At 44.8% G+C, this 20,841-nt stretch overlaps 1 protein-coding gene across 6 annotated transcripts in view; it reads left to right on the top strand.

Moving 5' to 3' along the window:
- The first annotated feature begins 306 nt into the window (after positions 1–306).
- Positions 307–20,841, top strand: part of LOC131397497 (zinc finger protein 548-like) — a 55,501-nt gene continuing 34,966 nt past the window's right edge. Inside the window, exons 1-6 of one of the 6 annotated variants that reach the window (XM_058530461.1) lie at positions 321–2,806; positions 2,900–5,149; positions 7,081–7,207; positions 8,220–9,356; positions 10,522–10,609; positions 17,669–20,020. In XM_058530461.1, coding sequence (XP_058386444.1) covers positions 4,943–5,149; positions 7,081–7,207; positions 8,220–9,356; positions 10,522–10,609; positions 17,669–17,900 — 1,791 coding nt within the window. In that variant the 5' untranslated portion in view covers positions 321–2,806; positions 2,900–4,942 and the 3' untranslated portion in view covers positions 17,901–20,020. Of the gene's footprint in view, positions 2,807–2,899; positions 5,150–7,080; positions 7,208–8,219; positions 9,357–10,521; positions 10,610–17,668; positions 20,034–20,841 lie in introns of those variants that run through there. The other 5 variants (XM_058530462.1, XM_058530466.1, XM_058530465.1 and 2 more) reach the window with 5 other exon arrangements.

Consider the following 20,841-nt stretch of genomic DNA (forward strand, 5'->3'; position numbering starts at 1 on the left):
CATAGGAAGCAGAACCAACTCATTAAATACAGGTCATGTCGTTGAATTGTGCCCAGGTCTTCATTTACAAAGGTGACTGAATGGCAGCATGGAGAGGTCAATGCCATTGAATGGCAAGTTGTGTTACTCAACACTTCCCTGTGTTATGAGTTTCTTACTTTTTAAATTTTATTTATTTATTTATTTTTCCCCCCAAAGCCCCAGTAGATAGTTGTATGTCATAGCTGCACAGCCTTCTAGTTGCTGTATGTGGGACGCAGCCTCAGCATGGCTGGAGAAGCGGTGCGTCGCTGCATGCCCGGGATCCGAACCCGGGCCGCCAGCAGCGGAGCGCATGCACTTAACCACTAAGCCGCGGGGCCGGCCCGTGAATTTCTTAAATTAACATTTGTTAAGTGGAACACAGGGTGCCAGATGGTGAGTCACGGTTCCACAACAGACCCAGACCACAACAGAAGTCAAAATAGGGAAGTTTATACAGGTCCTGGAGGAAGTACATGGCACACCTCCAGGGGCCACACAGGGAGGTCAAGGCAGGTTGCTGGCAGAGAGAGGCATGTGGCAGGACCTGGGGCACATGCCTTTATTAGGGTTTGTGGGTACAGTGCTTTGGGGTCCACGGGCTTAAGTCCAGGTTGGTCAATTCAAACCATAAAGAGCGGGGTTTTGTTAAGCTGCAGCGGGGGACATAGGGCATACAGGTGCTGGGAGGCAGGGGAGACTTGATCACAAGGGCCTTTGGGAAGTCATATCAGAAACTTATTTGATTGTGACTCTGTGGGCTGCTGTCTAGGGCAGCTGTTTCTGTGAGGGGTGAGTGTCAGTTTAAAGTCCCTGCAGGCTGCTTGGCCACACAAAATGGAAGCCGAGGCGGCGATACCATGGAGTAACTTAGCTAAACTCGCAACACCCTGGAAATGAGAAGCATGGCACACCAGGGAGGTCCACATGAAACCTTGTCACATGCAGGAAGGAGGGAGTGGGGGAGAATCTGGGATTATGCCTTTATGAGTAAGGTGGCAGGGAGTACCTAGGTGGTCATCCGCTGTCGGGCAGGAAGCCAGAACACACATTGGAGTTTGTTCTCAGGGTGTTTGTAATAGGAGTTTTGCGAGCCTAGGAATGCTGACTTGCAACAGGGAGAAGTACACATCTTTCACTATTGTTTGGCCTTATGATAAATGAATGCTAAATAGACTAATACAGAATCTAAGAAGACAGAACAGTCCTATATATGCAGACAGCTGACAACCCTATTCCCGGTGTGTCCCAGGCACTTACTGAACATTGCTTAGATCAGTAAATACATCAGGGCACAGCTTTCCTGTTCATTTTCACTTTTCTGGCAAGTCTTTCAAAATATCGTTTCTATCCCTCCAAGCAATTAACGGGCCACGTTTTGAAGTGTGAAAAAGAATCACGTTTTGGAGACAAAAGCCTGAGTGTGGCCAAGGTTTCAGCATAGCCACAGTTCAGCTCCATTCTCTGACTTTTCAGACTTCACCGTCTCTTGCTTAAACTTCACTGAGATATGACCTTATGACCTTTCTTTTTTTTTCATGTCACAAGTATGTTTCCCTAGAACTATTTCTGCTACTTTCTTTGGATAACTACATAATCATTCTTAATACCTTCTAGTAATCTCCATTTCACAAGTGGTTTTCACAATAATTTGAACTCCCTGTGAAGACACTATTGGAATTTCAGGTGACATGATAAATCACTTCCCAGCAAGAAGATGAGATGATGGGATCCCATACGTTTGTCTTGGGGACAAGATGCTCCCAAGAGCACACACTATGCCGGCAGAAAATGGCATGTGATAAGTCACCATTCTTTTCAGATAGTTTTCAGATTCTTAAAAGAATTGCAAAATACCTTATATGGAATAAATAAAAAATAAATATTATTTGAAGAAATGTGTTTCTCACTGGGTTCGAACACAATCACGGACTACACAGGCAGGAAAGATGTTTTTCTGGGGATCAGAGGCACAGTTACCCCCTTTCTCCGTGTTTCTGTGCCTCCTGTCATCCATCCTCCATCTTTTCCACCGTGGCTGTGTCTGAAGTCTTTTCTTTCTTCTCCTGGGCCAAATATTGCAGAAGCTCATTAAGTTGACTCCCGAGCTTCAGTCTACATGTATTTGAAAAGTGACAAGATAGCTGACAGCTATGAGTGGTCATAGAGTGTCATTACAATATGGTCCCTTTGGATGTGTAGCCTTTGGCAACTTGCTGTACTTCACAAGGTCTGAAATAACAGGTCTCTAACCTTTTGGTGACTTCCTAGACTGCTCTCCGAGAAATCTGGGTATGTTCCCGTTAAGAGCAAGAGAAGCCCCGCCCCATCCTTGGAAGCTCGGAACTCCTTGTCCCGGGACCCCTGAGCTTGCCACTTGGCCTTTATTTGTCACATCAGGAGCGAGTTTTGCTCTGAGATTCGGGCGGTAGTGGCTGTAGCGGAAACTACAATACCCAGAAGTCCCCACGGTGAGCGGCGGTGACTGAGCCAATGATGGGTTAGGAGAGCGAAGCTTACGTGATTGCGCGTCGTGTGGGGCGGGGCTTCCGGGATTGTTTCTCGTCCGCAGGGTTGCTCCCGGTTTTTCCCGGTTCAGGAGCCCGGAGGCGCTTGGTGGGCACCCAGGTGACGGAGCGAAAAAGCGTTACAGAAGACGTTCTCCCCGCTGCACAGAGGCTATTGTGAGCCCCGACTGAGTCGGGTGAGGACGTGGCGGCCTTGCTCCCGGCCCCGCCTTTCCCACAGGTCGGTGGCGGAGGCCGCGCCGATGAACTCGCCTGAGGTGGGTGATGCGTCCCCGGCCTCTCCCGGCCCGACTCCCGCCTCCGAGCGCTAAAGCCCGGATTGAGGGCCGCGGCCTCTGTGTACGGAACAGGGGGCGGCGGTTGTGCGGTCCCGGTTTGAGCCGGTGTGCTGAGGGCTGGAGGGAGTTCCCTCAGGGCGGCCTGGGCCGAGGCCTGCAGGTGCTTCTGAGTCGCAGCCTCGGCGGCGCCTGGGGGGTCTCGTCCCGAGGGAACAAGGTGAGGAGGAGTCTCGCCCGCAGAGGCAACCTGAGCAGCTGGAAGCCCTGGGAGGTTGGGAGGGGCGGCGGTTGGGAGGGGCGTGCCTGGAGCTCGAGGTTGAAGTGGGTAAGAGCAGGATGCGAATGGAGGCCGGTGAGGTCACCGCCACAGACCCCAGGGGAACTATGGTAGGGGAGGGACCAGGGTGGTGGCCCGAGGGGAGATGTGATGAGATTCTGGATGGATTTCAACAATAGAGCCTCCAGGTTTTCCTGAAGCATTACGTAAACCTGTGAGCAAAAGTAGGGAGTGAAGGACCGTCTCAAGGTTTCTTTCCCTGAGTTCCCTAAAGTGTAAAGACGGGGGAGTCAGCGCAAGAAACAAGTTTCATGGGGAAGATCATGAGTTGGATTCGGGACATGTAATCCTAAGATGTCTGAAGATGGAGATGCACTGAGGTAGAGACATCACATGAGTATGTGGACGTAAAGATGTGGAGGCCCAGGAAGGAACCTGGGCTGGAGCTATCAGCGGGGTGGAGTGTGTGGACTGGACCGGGGCATGGCCTGGGTTCAGATTGAGGAGAGTGTCTTAAGATCATTATTTCTGATGGGCCCTGTAGTAAGTGTCAGGAGGGTTGAGACTTTGAGTGTGGGGCATAGGGGTTTCAGCATTCCTGATGCTCCCTCTGTACAGGAGCATATCTGGCATAAGAGGTATTTTGGCCTGTGTGCGTGGAAAAGGATGCCTGGATGTGATAAGTTGGTGGCCTGGATGGAGATAGAGATGTAAGGTGGTGTAGACTCAGCCCTGCAGGTCTGCTGATCTTCGGGGACAATCCCTGTGGGACAAAGTAACAATCAAGTTTGTGGAGCAGAGGGGTTCCAGACAAGGGCAGTGCTGTCTCATCTCCACCTCTCAGGGCAAGAGGAATGAAGGAGTGCCACCCTCAAGGGGCTCCTGCAAGCGTCCTTCAGAGGATCGTGTAGCAGGTAGGCTTGTTTGCTGAAAGGAAGAGTAACTGAACTGCCTGCTGAGAGTCTCCCTACAACTCATTAAATTCATAATGTATGAAACACTTATTGATTAAAATGTTGGTTAACCAATATCCTTCTAAATCTGTACACATAGTCAATTAGAAATGAACATCTTCGGGCCGGCCCCGTGGCTTAGCGGTTAAGTGCTCGTGCTCCGCTGCTGGCGGCCCGGGTTCAGATCCCAGGTGCGCACCGACACACCGCTTCTCCGGCCATGCTGAGGCCGTGTCCCACATACAGCAACTAAAAGGATGTGCAGCTATGACATACAACTATCTACTGGGGCTTTGGGGGAAAAAATTAAATAAATAAAATTATAAAAAAAAAAAAAAGAAACGAACATCTTCAATAAATTAAATATGCCAACAGTTTATAAAAATTGTTCGAAACGTTAATTTCCCTGTAGTATTTTCTAACAGCGGATGTTATATATCCCATTCTCTGAAAACCTTAGAAAGTAGAAAGTCGTGCCAACCCAGATTTTCAAAACCCTATCCCTTCATTTGCACTGAAAACGTACAAAATTGTTAATCTTATGAATAGTTACAGCTGACAGGTGGTGTGTACTGTTTATATTTAATACTATTATCAGCCCTATGAGGTGGAAATCATTGTTATCCCCATTTTATAGTAAAGGAATTGAGGCTCAGGAAGGTTCAGTCCTTATGCAAAGTCGCACAGCTGATAGTAGTGGCACTGAGGTCAGAGGAACTGAGCTTATACCATCAAGCTGAGATCATTTTGCTGTAGGGCAGGGCAGGGGTGGTAGTCCACCTCAGCCTATAGAATTTTACCATGGTTGCCCATTTCTCATGGCCTCCCTCTTCCCACAGGTTCCCATGGCATTTGCAAAAATGCTTATGGACCCTGTACAGGTGAATGGAGGATGTGTCAGACCTTCATCCACCCCAATTATCACCCCGATGGTTTTGCCACTCCCATATAAAGAAAGGTGGTGTCCCGCGATTGTTCGCCTATCCTTCTCCCTCTCTTGGGTCTGAAGTCGCTGTGGTTTCTCCAAGGCCCAGGGTCTTGCACTCAGTCTTGGATTTTATGGAGCAGTTCCCATTTCTGACAGCCAGTGGGGTAAGATGTGGAAGGGTGTCCTGGGCACAGGATCCAGAATGTTCAAATGATCGGAGGTGCGATAGCTGGATTGTTCAGATAACTGCAAGTTTGATGTCTGGTGGGAATACAGGGCAGTGGGGGGAGTGTTTGGAGGGTAGGGGTGCACAGTTATCAGGTCTAAAATTACATCCTGAGGTTCTGGACCTCTAATCTGAGGGAAGTAGGAGCTAGGGAAAGTTTGGAACAGAGGAGCCAGTGATTTGACCTGGATTTTAACAGGTTATGTTTAGCTGCGGAAGGGAGGAGATGCTGTGGGAGTGAGTGAAGGTAGAGGCAGAGTAACCTGGGAGGAAGTTACTGTGATGGTGCGGGTGAGCATTGGTGGTGGCTGGACAAGAGTGGTGGCTGTGGAGGTAGAGGAGTGGTTGCCTTCTGGATGTGTTCTGAACAGAGCTGCCCCCATTTAGGGATATGGAGAGTGAGGGAGCTGGGAGATGAGCTGGAAGGGGGAGTCAGGGATGGCCCAAGGTTTTTGGCTTTCTCTGGAAGGATGGATGTCCTATCAGTTGAGATGGGGAAGTCAGCAGTAGGAGAGATTTTCAGAAGGAATAGAAAGAGTCAGGTTTTGTCGCAGATGTTCCAGAGACTCCAAGTGCAGGTGCCCAGTCGGCAGTTGGACACACAGGTCTGGAGTCCAAGGGCTGTGTTCAGGTTGCTGACAGCCACAATATAGTGGCCAGTATGTGGAACGAAGTGTAGCTGTGCATCAGTTTTCAGAGGGCAAGTTGTTAGGTTATGATGGCAGGCAGGGGAAGGAGGAGCCTGAGGTTTGTATCTCTATTGGGAGCCTGGATGGTTAGTGGTGGTGGACATCACAAAGAGAGATGAGGAAGCAGAGTGGCTGTGGTGGGGTGTGCCACTATGGGATAAGGGTAGAGGAGTCTGAAAGGCTTCCAAGGGGGGCTGAGGATATGAGATAGGTGTTGAAGCATCTCCATGAAGGAGGTCAGATGTCGGTCAGCTCAGGTAAGGCTTACTACCCTTCTTGAGATTCAGAAATGTTTTGTGGTGACTCTTGGTCAGCCCTAGGTTGTTTCGTTCAGGCTAGTAGATTAACTTATGTGAAAAATGCTCAGCTAGGAGTGTTACTAGGCCTGGGTTGGGGATGAGGAGTTTGATGTAGCTGTGCTTCGAGTGAGGGTCAGGTAAAGAGAGAATGTTCATGACTGCTTATAGGACAGCATGTGCAGTGAAGACATGCTAGAGGGCCAGGAGTCCTTGAGGCCCTCACTTTAGGTTTAGGGGGCTGAGTGTGACACAGGTGACAGAGCCAGGTGGAGAGAACTGCAAAAGGAGTCTGGTGCTAAGGAACATGGGCATTCTGGGGCAGGATGGGGCAAAATAGAATGCTGACTCCATTTGCAAAATACTGCCTGGATTCCACGTGCACAGTGGCACGTTGGCAGGCCACAGAAATACCTTTAGCATGGGCGAGTGGGTCTCAGTAACCGAGTTGCAAAAGTGGAGGAACCAAGTATGTAGAGAGGTTCAGTCCAAGAATGATGTGTGAGTGAGGAGGAGTGTTGATGTTTAGCCCCAGGCCATGGCACTAGACACTTAAGGGAGAAAGATGAGTTCAAGTTTCCTTTTCTGAAACTTCTGGGGGACCTGAGGATAATTTACTGATAAAAAGAGAGGTATAGCCCTCATTTCAGGCCCGGAGTTTAGATTATAGTTTTCTGCACCCTCCCCTGCCATTTTTACTGTGTGCTGAACACAGCGGTCACTGGAAATGAGGAGAGGGCAGGCACCAGTGCCATCAGACCTGGCATCTCTTCCACTTGGGAAGTTGGAGTGGAGGGTGAGGAGGGCGTGGAAGTGTGGGGAGAAAGACTGAAGATCCTGGAGAGAGAAGCTGTACATTGATTGAACTGTCCCCATGTGGGCAGGGACTTGTGGTTTTTACAGACGTGGCCATACATTTCTCCCAGGAGGAGTGGGGCCTCCTTGATGAGGCTCAGAGAAGCCTGTACCTCGATGTGATGCTGGAGAACTTTGCACTTTTGTCATCACTAGGTAAGGCCCTCACACCCACCCCCGTGTCCTGGGGTGGGCCCTTTTCTTTCCCGCAACAAGACCATCGGTACCACTATCTTTCCTGGTTTCCTGGCATTTGTGTTGTTGGTGCCAGGGCAGGACTGTGTGTACTGTACTCGCTCTCCCCAAGCAGCCCCTTCCCTGCTGCTCTGAGGCCTTGCAAGACAGGGCTCAGGAGTCAGAAATCTTGAAGTTTGTCTGAGAGATCCCTCAGATATGGCCTGTTCCTGGTTGGGTGACTCTGTTCAGATGGATGGAAACCAGGGCCTTCTCCCTTCTTCCTGACATTTCTTGGGGCCTGCCCTTGCCAAGAATTTCAGCCACCAATGTGGTCACTACTTGTAGAGACCAGTGGTTCTGCAAGACTCGCCTCTGAAGTTCTTTTGATTTTAGACTGTGGGCTGTCATGTGTTGCATCGCTCTGGGGGCATGCTGGCCATTCCCTTGCCCTGCATTTCACCTGGGTTGGCCTCTTCCAGGTCCCATGTAGCTGCTTACCATGAAGAAGGGGGAGGGGCCTGGGTACCTGACAGGCGGACATTACTCCATCAGTGGCAGCAGGAAATAGCCCTGGAACCTGGGAAAGGGTGTGTTGTCAGAGCTGGGTTCCAGTCACACTGGGAACCAGGCCTATGCCCACCATTGCATGATGCCAGGGACAGTGGTCACACCTCATTTCTGTCTTTTCTTTCCCATTGTCATTTCTAATCTTCCATCAGCCTTGGCCTTGTTAAAAGCCATTTGCAGAGGAGTGAGTTGGAGACCCTGCATCTCCTCCCTGCACTGTACCCCTTCCTTGTGTCCTGCCCATCATGTGAGCTTCCCAGGCCCAGCTCTGCACAGCAGGTCTTCCTCTCACTGTCTCTAGTCTCCATTGCCTGTCAGCAGTCCCATGGACTTATTTGTGGGTGTGTCTGACACACATTTCTGATGGGGCTGCCTCCTCCCACCAAAGTCAGTGTGTACTTCACCAGCATTTCTCTGCTTACAGGTTGTTGGCATGGAGCCCAGAATGAGGAGGCACCTTCAGAGCAAGGTGTTTCCATGAGAGTGTCACAGGTCAGGACTCCAAAGCCAGGTCCGTCCATCCAGAAAGCCCAGCCCTGTGAGACATGTAGCTCACTCTTGAAAGACATTTTGTGCCTGGCTCAGCACGATGGAACACACCCTGAGCAAGGACTGAACACTTGTGGGGCAAAGCTTTACCAGCGCCAAAGGCAGCAGATTAACAAGAAACTTTCTAGAAGGGACAAGGGGAGGCCTTTATTTGTGAAGAACAGCAGTGTTCACATGACAGAGGGGACCTTGATGTGCATCGAAGGTGGGAAGGGCTTCCCAGCTGGCAAAGTCCTTTTGCATCCCCGGGCCCCTCACAGTGGAGGGAAGCCACACAGGGACACTGAGGATGGAGAGGCCTTTGAAAATGGACAAAATGATTACAAGTGCACTCGATGTGGGAAAGCCTTCAGCCATAAATGCATACTTGTTGACCATGAGAAAATCCACCCTGGAGAAAAGCTTTATGAGTACAGAGAATGTGTGATGGCCTTCCTTAGAAAGTCCCACCTTGATCAGCACCAGAAAGTCCACACTGAAGCTGGGCTTTATGAGCACCTGGAATGTGGAGTATTCTTTAAACAAATATCTGGCCTCAGTGACCACCAGAGAATTCACACCAGGCCAAGGCCTTTTGAGTGCAGCCAATGTGGGAAGGCCTTCCTTAGACTGTCCCGACTCATTGTTCACCAGAAAATCCACACTGGAGAAAGACCTTATGGTTGCAGTGAATGTGGAAAATTCTTTAGGAACCACTCCACCCTCACTAGACATCAGAGAGTTCACACTGGAGAAAGGCCTTACAAGTGCAGTGAATGTGGGAAAGCTTTTACCCGCAAACATAAACTTGTTGAGCATCAGAAAATCCATAGTGGTGAAAAGCCTTATGAGTGCAGCGAATGTGGGAAAGCTTTCAGCCGCAAGGACAAAGTTGTTGAGCATCAGAAAATCCACACTGGAGAAAGGCCTTTTGAGTGCAACGAATGTGGGAAAGCTTTCAGACGCAAACATAAACTTGTTGGGCATCAGAAAATCCACACTGGGGAAAGGGCTTATGAGTGCCACGAATGTGGTAAATTCTTTATGGACAGTTCCTCACTCATTATTCATCAGAGAGTTCACACTGGAGAAAGGCCTTATGAATGCAGCAAATGTGGGAAGTTCTTTAGGTACCGCTTCACACTTATTAGACACCAGAGAATTCACACTAGAGAAAGGCCTGATGAGTGCAGCAATGTGGGAAGTTTTTGTGGTGCAGCTCCAGACTCATTACACACTAGAGAGTTTAAGTTGATGTAAGTCCCTGTGAGAACTGCAAATATGGGAACATCTTTACATGCGACTCCAGCCTCGTTAAACATTGTTGAATTTGCAACAATGGAGAAATGCCTTATGAACGCAGTGAATGTGGGAGAGTCTTTAGCCAAAACTCTCACTTATTTGGCTTCAAAAAGTTCATACCAGAGAAAGAACTTAAGAGTGCAGCAGGGGGGCTGGCCCCGTGGCTTAGCGGTCAAGTGCGTGCGCTCTGCTGCTGGCGGCCCGGGTTCGGATCCCGGGCGTGCACCGACGAACCGCTTCTCCAGCCATGCTGAGGCCGTGTCCCACATGCAGCAACTAGAAGGATGTGCAGCTATGACATACAACAATCTACTGGGGCTTTGAGGGGAAAAAAATAAATAAATAAAATCTTTAAAAAAAAAAAAAAAGAGTGCAGCAGGGGCCAACCTGGTGGCATAGCGGTTAAGTTCGTGTGTTCTGCTTTGGTGGCCTGGGGTTCACCTTTTTGGCTGTTGGGCATGGACCTATGTACTGCTCACAAGCCATGCTGAGGCGGCATCCTATGGAGAACAACTAGAAGGATGTGCAACTATGACATACAACTATCTACTGGGGCTTTGGGGTGCAAAAAAGGAGAAAAGGAGGAAGATTGGCAACAGATGTTAGCTCAGGGCCAATCTTCCTCAAAAAAAAAAAAAAGTGCAGCAAACGAGGAGAAGTCTTCAGCCAAAAGTCTGTTCTGATTGGCACTATGAAGTACTGTTATGTACTTTTGGATTTGTTTTCTTTTCATTGTGGTAAAATACACATACATAGAATTTGCCATTTAAGTATTTTTAGTGTACGGTACCATTAAGTACATTCACGTTGTTGTGCAACAAATATCTGGAACTCTTCATCTTGTAAAAGTGAAACTCTGTACCCATTAAACAACAACTATTCTTCTCTTCCTCCAGCCCCTGGCAACCTCCACTGTTTTCTGCCTCTGAATTGGACTGCTCTAGCTGCCTCATGTGAGAAGAATCATACAGTGTTTGTCTTTTTGTGAGTAGCTTACTTCACTTAGCATAACCTCAAATTTCACGTGTCATGTAGCACGTTTCAGAATTGCTTCCTTTTTAAGGCTGAATAATACGCCATTGTATGTGTATACCATGTTTTCTTTATCCATTCATCCACTGGTAGATGCTTCCCTTGCTTCCACATTTTGGCTATCCTGAAGAATGCTGCCGTGAGAATGAGTGCACAAATATCTCCTTGAGACCCTGCTTTCCGTTCTTTTGGGTATATAGCCAGAAGTAGAATGGCTAGTTCACATGGTAATTCTATTTTTAATATTTTGAGGAACTGTTTTCTATATCGCTGTACCATTTTACATTCCTGTCAAAGGTCCACAAGAGTTCCAGTAGCTCCACATCCTCATCAACATCATTTTATTTTCTGTGTTGTTTGTAATAGCAGCTATCCTTATGGGTGTGAGGTAGGATCTTGTGGTTTTCTTTAGCATTTTTCTAGTGATTAATGGTCATGGACTTGTTGGCCATTTGTTGTATTCTTTGTAAAAATGTCTACATTTGTCCATTTTTTAAATCCGGTTATTTTCTTATTATTGACTTATAGCAGTTCTTTATATAATCTGGACACTAACCCATTGTCAAGTATGATGTGTAAATGTTTTCTTCCATTCAGGAGGTTGCCTTTTCACTCTAGATTGTGTGCTTTGATGCACAGAAGTTTGTAATTTTGATGTAGTCCAATTTATCTATTTTTGTTTTTGTTTCCTATGCTTTTGGTGTCATGGCCAAGAAATTATTTCCAAATCCAATGTCATGAAGCTTTTTCCCTGTTTTCATCTAAGCATGTTATGGGTGTACATCATCCGCTTTGGGTTTGTTTTTGTGTTTGGTGTAAGGTAAGGGTCCGACTTCATTCTTTTGAATGTGGATATCCACTTTCCCCTATACCATTTGTTGAAAAGACTGTTCTTCCCTCATTGAAATGTCTTGGCACTGTTGTCAATTATTTGACTGAATATGCTGGCTTTCATGTCTGGGCTCTCTGTTCTGTTTCACTCGGCTATGTCTGTCTTTATGCCAGCACCACAGGATTTTGATGTATAGTTTTGTGAAAATACTGTCTTGATTCAGTTTTGTTTTTTTTTTTGTTTGTTTGTTTTTGCTGAGGAAGATTTGTCCTGAGCTAACATCTGTGCCATTCTTCCTCTATTTTGTATGGGGGTCGCCGCCACAGCATGGCCACTGACAAGTGGTGTAGGTCCACACCTGAGAACCAAACCCAGGCTGCTGAAGAAGAGCATGCTGAACTTAACCACTAGGTCCCAGGGCCGGCCCTTGACTCAGTTTTGTTTTGTTTTTTTTTTTTGTGAGGAAGATTGGCCCTGAGCTAACATCTGCCAATCCTCCTCTTTTTTTGCTGAAGAAGACTGGCCCTGGGCTAGCATCCATGCCCATCTTCCTCTACTTTATATGGGACGCTGCCAAGCATGGCTTGACAGGTGGTGCGTCCGTGCATGCCCGGGATCAAACTGGCGAACCCTGGGCTGCCGCAGCGGAGCACACCACTGGGCCGGCCCCCCTTGACTCAGTTTTGAGTCCCTGGCTTGATGCTGGTCGTTTTCTCTTTTGGAGCAGCTGATTAAGTCCATGTCCCCAACCACTGTCTTTATCTGGCACTCATACTCTATACACCATCCAGTATGTCTCAGAGCCAGATACCAGGCGACTAGGAACAGCCCCTGTGGCCCAGAGCCCATGAAATTATTCAAATTAGGCAATCCACAGGAAGCCTGGGGGACCTAGCTAGCCCCAGGCCACTTGCTATACAGAGGGTGCCACCTACAGCCCCAGGTTGCTTACCATGACCCCCTGTGCAACCTGCTGTGTGGTCCTGTCTGATTCCCTTTTCATTCCAAGCCCTAATTAATACAGAATTCTGCCTTTTATCTATCTGAGTGTCATTGTGTTGTGTCCCGCCATCAAGAACCTTTAAATCTTCTAAAACAGCCACACACACGGGCTGGCCCCGTGGCCTAGTGGTTAAGTTCGGTGTGCTCCACTTCGGTGGCCGGGGTTCGGTTCTCGGGTGCAGACCTACACCACTAGTGGTGGCCATGCTGTGGCAGTTACCCACATACAAAATAGAGGAAGATTGGCAAAGATGTTAGCTCGGGGCAAATCTTCCTCAGCAAAAAAAATAAATAAATAAAAATTAAAATAGCCACACACCCAGAAGAGCCTAACCTCAAACAGCACTAGTAAACTCAAACTAGAGAAAGACCTTAGGAGTGCAGGCTACTTGCTGTTTCCTTGTTCTACATAATAACAGAGCAAAGCTCTGGAGATTAGTCTTCATGAAGGAGATATCAGCCAGAAATTGAACCTCATACATCCAAACATCCTAGGGAGATTCTCTTAAGTACCAAGTATATTGGAAGGTTTCATAATACACCTCGCACTTCTTAGCCTGCCTGGAGTCCTTGCTAGAATTAAGTCGCTACCTGTGTCTATTACAGAAGCCTTCCCTCCTCTACCACATGGCTGGGTGCCACAGTGTGTATGTGTCACCTTCAATTGCTCACAGGAGGCAGAAAGCTCTGCTGTCTCCCTTCATCTGGAGGATTCACCAGTCATTTGACTTTTAGGGTGCCTTATTCCCTCCTTGCTGACTGGTTTGGGTGTGGATATTACCCAGCTTTAATTTTTATTTATTTATTTACTTATTTATTTATTTCCCCGAAGCCCCAGTAGATAGTTATGTGTCATAGTTGCACATCCTTCTAGTTGCTGTATGTGGGACGCGGCCTCAGCATGGCCGAAGAAGTAGTACGTCGGTGTGTGCCCGGGATCTGAACCCGGGCCACCAGCAGCGGAGCGCGCGCACTTAACCGCTAAGCCACGGGGCCGGCCCGACCCAGCTTTAGACAAGAGGACTCCCGCCAGCTTCTGCAGGCAGCTTGTGGAGATTTCCCTTCTTCGTGAGTATATTTGGTTGCCTTGTGATGCTTGGGTTGATTTTCCCAGCTTCAAACTTACCCACCTCACATTGCTGTGAGGTGGGACTCCCCATCTCACATTGCTGGTTTTTGTGATTGTAAAGTTCTTATTGATTAAGCTGTGTTTACTCAGGGGGGGTTTATTCACTGTGTGCTGTGGACTGAGATCAGCATTAGGCTCTGCCAGAATGAAAAGGTGAACGGTTTTTGTGTGGGGACCTTTCCTTTGTTTGTGCAATTCAGGACGGAATAGCAATAAGATAAAGAATAGCTGTCAGTCCCTATTTGGCCCAGTTTGCATTGCTGCACAAGTCCTCCTGGGAAAGTCTGAAGGACTTCTGCACCAATTTCCTTGCTCTGGGTATGAAGATTATTTGTTTCCCAGAGTCAGCTTGAGGATGGGGCAGTTGGCTTGCTAATCTTCAGGGCATTTGGCAGCAGTGTGAGTTAGGTCCCTTGTACACAGGGGATGTCCCATATTTCTCAGCATTGTTGGGGGATCACTGTCTCCCATGACCTGCCTAGGAACCGTGTGTCCTGAAGTCAAAAATGTCCTTGGCTGTAAGACATACAGGGATCAGAAGGTAACCATATTCTGTACAGAAATAGTGATTGGATTAATAGGAAGTGGGAGAGACTGAAGTAAAGTTGATGAGCCCCTTCTAAAGCAGCTTCCACGAATGTCTCAGTCACTACGGCTGTGTGTGATGAGAGTGCACAGAAATTCTCCAGACCTATAGGGTTGTGTATTTCCTGTAGCCAGTGTCACTGCCAGAGCAAATAAGCCAAAGGTTTTATGGATTCCTCTAGCCTCCCTGGGTTATTTGCTTTAAACCATAGCTGCACAGGCAGGAAATTCATGACTGAGGAAGGGAGATCTTAGAGTCTAGTGATGGGTCTTTTCTGATCTAGCCATCCTTCCTGGTGCTAGATGGACATGACCGTCATGGCTTTCAAGGGTTTGCTGCCTGGAATCAGAGTTGATCCACCCTAAGACATGGGAAGAGGGTGATAATGGAGTCAGTCCAGCTTTGCAAGTCTTTTGATATTCCAAGAGGAATGGGAGATCCAAATTTTATACAGAATGTGCTTATAAAGCAACTTTACTGAGGGATTATTCACATACATTGAACTGCACATATTTAAAGTATAGATTATAATAGGGCCGCCCCCGTGGCTTAGCGGTTAACTGCGCGCTCTGCTACTGACGGCCCAGGTTTGGATCCCAGGCGCGCACCGACGCACCACTTCTCTGGCCATGCTGAGGCTGCATCCCACATACGGCAACTAGAAGGATGTGCAACTGTGACATGCAGCTATCTACTGGGGCTTTGGGGAGAAAAAGGAGGAGGATTGGCAATAGATGTCAGCTCAGAGCCAGTCCTCCTCAGCAAAAAGAGGAGGATTAGCATGGATGTTAGCTCAGGGCTGATCTTCCTCACCAAAAAAAAAAAAAGTATAGGTTATAATATACTCCGATATATGTATGCACATAGAAACTATGACCAAAGTCATGATAATGAACGTATCCATTGGCCCAGTAGTTCCCTTGTACCCTTTTTGGTTCTCTCTACCCCTCCCTTCCCGACTTTACATCCCCAGGTATACATTGATTTGATTTATGTCACTGTATGCGAGTTTGCGTTTTCTTGATGTTTATATACTTAGAATCCTACAGTATACTCTTGCATGGCTGTTTTTCATTCTGTTCCATTCTATTTTTACATAAATGGAATCCTATAGTATACTCTTGCATGGCTATTTTGAGATTTTTCTCTATTGTGTTCATTCCTTTTTATTGCTGAGTGGTATTCCGTTAAGTGTCTATGCCCCAATGCATTTATTCATCTATTAGTGGACATTTAGATTGTTTCCAGTTTTGACCTATTACAAATAGAACTCCTATGAACATTCATAAATAAGTAAATACCTGGGAGTGGAGTGTTGCTCATAGATGAATGTTTAACTTTTTAAGAATTGGCCAAACTGATTTCCAATGTGAATGCACCATTTTATATTCCCTCCAGCGGTGTATCAGAATTCCATTTGGAATACATCTTTGCCAGTGATAGGTATAGCCAGTCTTTTTTTTTTTTTTTGCTGAGTAAGATTCACCCCGAGCTAACATCTGTGCCAGTCTTCCTCTGTTTTGTACATGGGTCGCTGCCGCAGTATGGCCACTGATGAGTGGTGTAGGTCCGCCCCTGGGGAATTGAACCTGGGCCACCGAAGCAGAGTACACTGAACTTAACCACTAGGCCACGGGGCCAGCCCCACCAGTCTTTTTTTTATTAGCAATTTAAAGAAGTGTGTCATGGTCTTGTGGTTTTAATCTGCATTTCTCTAATGAATAATGATATTGAGTATCTTTTTATATGCTTATTTATTGTCTGTAATTTTGTTCTTTGGAAAACTATCCCAATTCATTAACTTTTTAAATTACCTAATTAATTATTTATTTAAAAAAATTTTTTGAGGAAGATTGGCCCTGTGCTAACATCTGTTGCCAATCTTCCTCTTTTTCTTTTTTCTCCCCAAAGCCCCAGTACGTAGTTGTGTATCATAGTTGTAGAGTTGTAGCTCTTCTGTGTGGGATGCTGCCTCAGCATGGCTTGATGAGCAGTGAGTAGGTCTGTGCTAAGGATCTGAACCGGCGAGCCCCAAGCTGCCGAAGCAGAACGTGCGAACTTAACCGCTAAACCACTGGGCTGACTCCTCCCTAATTATTTAAACAGATGGTTAATTTTAGATTATTTTAGATTTAGAGAAAAGTTGCTAAGATAATACAGGGAGTTTCCATATACCCCACACCCAGTTTTCCCTACTTGTTAACATGTTATGTCAATATAGTAAATTTCTTGCAATTAATGAATGAGTATTGATAAATTATTAATAACAAAAGTCTGTGCTTGGGCCGGCCCCGTGGCTTAGCGGTTAAGTGCACGCGTTCTGCTGCTGGCGGCCCGGGTTCGGATCCCGGGCGCGCACCGACGCACCGCTTCTCCGGCCATGCTGAGGCTGCGTACCACATACAGCAACTAGAAGGCTGTGCAACTATGACATACAACTATCTACTGGGGCTTTGGGGGAAAAAAATAAATAAATAAAAATTAAAAAAAAAAAAAACCTAAATGTTCTGCATCTGGGTGATGGTTACACCTCTAAGTAAGTAAAAAAAAAAAAGTCTGTGCTTGATTCAGATTTCCTTAGTTTACCCAAATCCATTTTCTATTCCAGGATCCCTTCTAGGAGACCACATTACATTTAGCCCTCATGTGTCCTTAGGCTCCTCCTGGTTGTGACAGTTTCCTTGTTTTTAGTAACCTTGATAGTTTTTTTATTATTGTGATAAAATATATATATAACATAAAATTTACCCTTTTAACCATTTTTCAGTGTACAAGTCAATGACCTTGAGTACATTCACAATGTACTACCGTCACCACTATCCATATCCAGAACTTGTTCATCATTCTAAGCAGAAACTCTGTACCCCGTAAATAATCCCCATTCCTCACCCCATCTCCAGCCTTTGTAGTCTGTATTATACTTTCTGTTTCTGTGAATTTCTTATTCTAGGTACATCATAGAAGCAAAATCATACAATGTTTGTCCTTTTGTGTCTGGCTCATTTAAGCATGTTTGCAAAGTTCACTCATGTTGTAATATGCATGAGACTTTCCTTCCTTTCTAAGATTGAATAATATTCCATTGTATGTATGTGCAACATTTTGATTTTCCATTCATCTGTTGATGGATATGTGAATTGTTTCCACCTTTTGCCTATTGTCAGAAATGCTGCTCTGAACTTTGGTGTACAAGTGTCTGTTTGAGTCCCTGCATTCACTTCTTTTAATATATACAAAGGAATGGAATTGCTGGGAGATAGGGATCGTGGGGTAATTCAGAATTTTCAAGATCCACCAAAGTGTCAGCACCAAAATATTAAGCTTAAATATTTTTCTTATGTCCAGTGCCCTCACATTATTCTTGGTTTTCTTTTTTTTTTTTTTAATTTTTTTTTTTTTTAATTTATTTTTCCCCCAAAGTCCCAGTAGATAGTTGTGTGTTATAGCTGCACGTCCTTCTAGTTGCTGTATGTGGGACGCGGCCTCAGCATGGCCGGAGAAGCAGTGCGTCCGTGCGCGCCCGCGATCCGAACCCAGGCCGCCAGTAGCAGAGCACGCGCACTTAACCGCTAAGCCACGGGGCCGGCCCATTGGTTTTCTTTTATTGTGCTTCTCAAACTTTAACTTTCATCAGAATCTGATGAAAAACACAGATTGCTGGGCTCCACCCCCAAAGGTTCTGATTCAGAGGTAGGGCAGAAAATTCACATTTCCAACAAGTTACCAATGATGATGTTGCTACTGTGGAGGGACCACATTTTGAGGACTACTGTTCCATTTTTATAAAATTGTACATATTCTGTATATATTCCTTGTTTCCATATATACTATTCTATAGTCATTTCATTGACTAATTTCTTCCAGGATTTACAACTAGGAAAGAAGTTGGCATCTTTCTTAAATATACATCTTTGTAAAATAGCAAACCAGTGTCACCATGAGCAGTTGCACACTGTATCCCTTGGGTCCTTTTCCAATGCAGTTCCTATCTAGATACTTACCAATGTGTAATCTTGTATAAGAATGTATTTTAGTAAGACTATACTAAATTTTAAGGGATTTATTTGAAAGCACAAAATAGAGCAATTAATTTACTTATGCACCTGCCCCCCTCCCTGGCAGTCAGATCCCTCTCAGTGGAATGGTGAGCTCTCACTGACTTTGCTCTGCTTCTTTCCTGACACTTCCCTATCTTCATGTGTAATTTCTCCTGACCTTACCTGTTAATGAGTTCTACTGCAGCAAATAGAGATTATTTTATGTCCAAAAGAGATGGAATCTATCAGGTAGGATTTGTGTTGCTGTGAATAATTACACAAAACTATAAATTATCTCATGGGATTTGGGGAATTTTTTATTGGGACACTCCCTTTGGCTATTCTGTTATAATAAAAAACACAGCATCAAGGGAAAAATTTTAGTTTTCCAAGAATAAGCAAGACTGCATCATGTATTGGAACTGCATCGTGTATAAACGACAAAAGAGCTTTTAAGTGTGGACAGTAACTCGGAGCAAAAGAGTTCTTTAAAGTGAGGAAGTGAAGTGTAAGCTTAGTTACTCAAATTTAAGTTACATATGAAGTGATTGTCAGTAAAACTTTATGAACCATCTGCCTTCTACACAAATGTCCACCAAAACATCATTCTAGAATTTTCTCTTCATTTTTAAATACTTTTTTTTAGTGTCTTCAAGTTATGTCTTTGGGTCATGAAAATTCTTAGAAACTTTTAAAATAGTTTGTCATTTTTTATAGTGATAAAAAATACATAATATAATTTACTATTTTAGTCACTTGTAAGTATTCAGTTCTGTTGTAATTAGTCAGAATTATCCAGAGAAACAGAACCAAACTAATGTGTTTGTATGTGTGTGTATACATATACATATGTATATAGACAGATTTATTTTAAAGTATTGGATATCATGATTATGTTGGCTTGGCAAGTCCAAAATCTTCAGGGTAACCTTGCAGGCTGGAGACTTAGGGAGGAATTGCAGTGCAAGTCCAAAGGCAGCTGGGAAAATTCTTTCTTGCTTATGTAGGTCACCTCTTTTCTATTAATGCCTTCAAATGATTGAATGAGGCCTACTCACATAATGGAGGTAATCTGCTTTACTCATAGTCTATTGATTTATACGTTAATCTCATCTAAAAAAAACGCTGAAAGAAACATCCAGAGTAATGTCTAACCAAATATGTGGGTGCCATGGTCTAGCCAGGTAGACACACAAAATTAACCCCACATGTGGTATTAAGTCCATTCACATTGTACAGTCACCACTACCATCCATTTCCAGAACTTTTTCATCTTTCCCAACTGAACCTCTTTTTGTACCCGTTGAACACTGTCTCTCCATCTCCACTCCCCCCAACCCCTGCAAACCATCATTCTACTTTGTATCTCTCCTTTCTCTGAATTTGACTAGTCTAGGAACCTCATATAAGAGGAATCATACAATATTTATCCTTTTGTGACTTGTTTATTTCACTTAGCATAATGTCTTCATTTTGGGAATTTTGACTGTTAATCTCTCTTTTAAATAATATATTGCTTAGAAAAAAAGATCTTGAATTAAAAGATTATTATTTCTTCATTTTTTAAGGATATTATTCTAGACTTGCATTCACTGTTTTTGATCAAAACTCATGGCTCTCATTTTTCTTCCAAAGTGATTGTCAACTTGTAGAATTTTCTTTTTATCCTTGATAAAGTACTTTATTTTCATGTGACTAGTTATGGATTATTCTTTTCTAAATATTTCTGTCTCATTAAATTTTCCTCTTATTCATAGAGTCTATGTTCAGGTTCCTTATTTTTTTTTTTTTTTAATTTTCTCTCATTAGGTTTTTACAGCGTCCTCTGCTCCTTCATCTGAACTTCCAGCATTGTAATCTATAGCTAGTTGTATCCATTTTGTTATTCCTCCCACCTACTATAGGTTTTATATATTTTATATTTTATAGTTATTATTTTGAGTTGAAATCCTCATTACTTATATGCCTTTACTGTTGTCCCTTCTGTTTTTGAATAAAATATACATGCATACTTGATTTTATAACTATTTTAATCTATTCAAACAATATTTTTCAAGTGTTGTGTATAGTAGACTTTATAATGGCTTTACTTTTCGGGTAACTAAACTGCTTCCCTTGAGGCCATGATCCTCTGAGGGATGTCCTGTCCAGTCATATCCTGAGGATAGGATTGAGTTCAGGCCTTAGTTTTTGCCCCTTGAATTGGGTGGCAGCTGGCAAGAATGAGCCCCTGGCAACCCAACACTGTTGGTAACAGCACCCACTTCCTACAGGCAGAAGTCTCTCTTAACTTTAAATATTTGGAGACTGATGAACATAGACACAAAAATCCTCAACAAAACGCTAGCAAGCCAAATTCAACAGCATCTTAAAAGGATTATACACTATGATTAAATTGGATTTATCCTTGGGATGCAAGGATGGCTCAGCATACCCAAAACAATGAATGGGATACTCTACATTAACAAAATAAGGGATAAAAATCATGTGCTCATTTCAGTAGATGCAGAAAAAGCATCTGACAAAATTCAGCATCCTTTTATGATAAAAATTCTTTACAAATTAAGTATAGAAGGAATATACTTCAACATAATAAAA

This window comes from Diceros bicornis, chromosome 34 (assembly GCF_020826845.1).
Source record: "Diceros bicornis minor isolate mBicDic1 chromosome 34, mDicBic1.mat.cur, whole genome shotgun sequence".
Classification (NCBI taxonomy): Eukaryota; Metazoa; Chordata; class Mammalia; order Perissodactyla; family Rhinocerotidae; genus Diceros; species Diceros bicornis.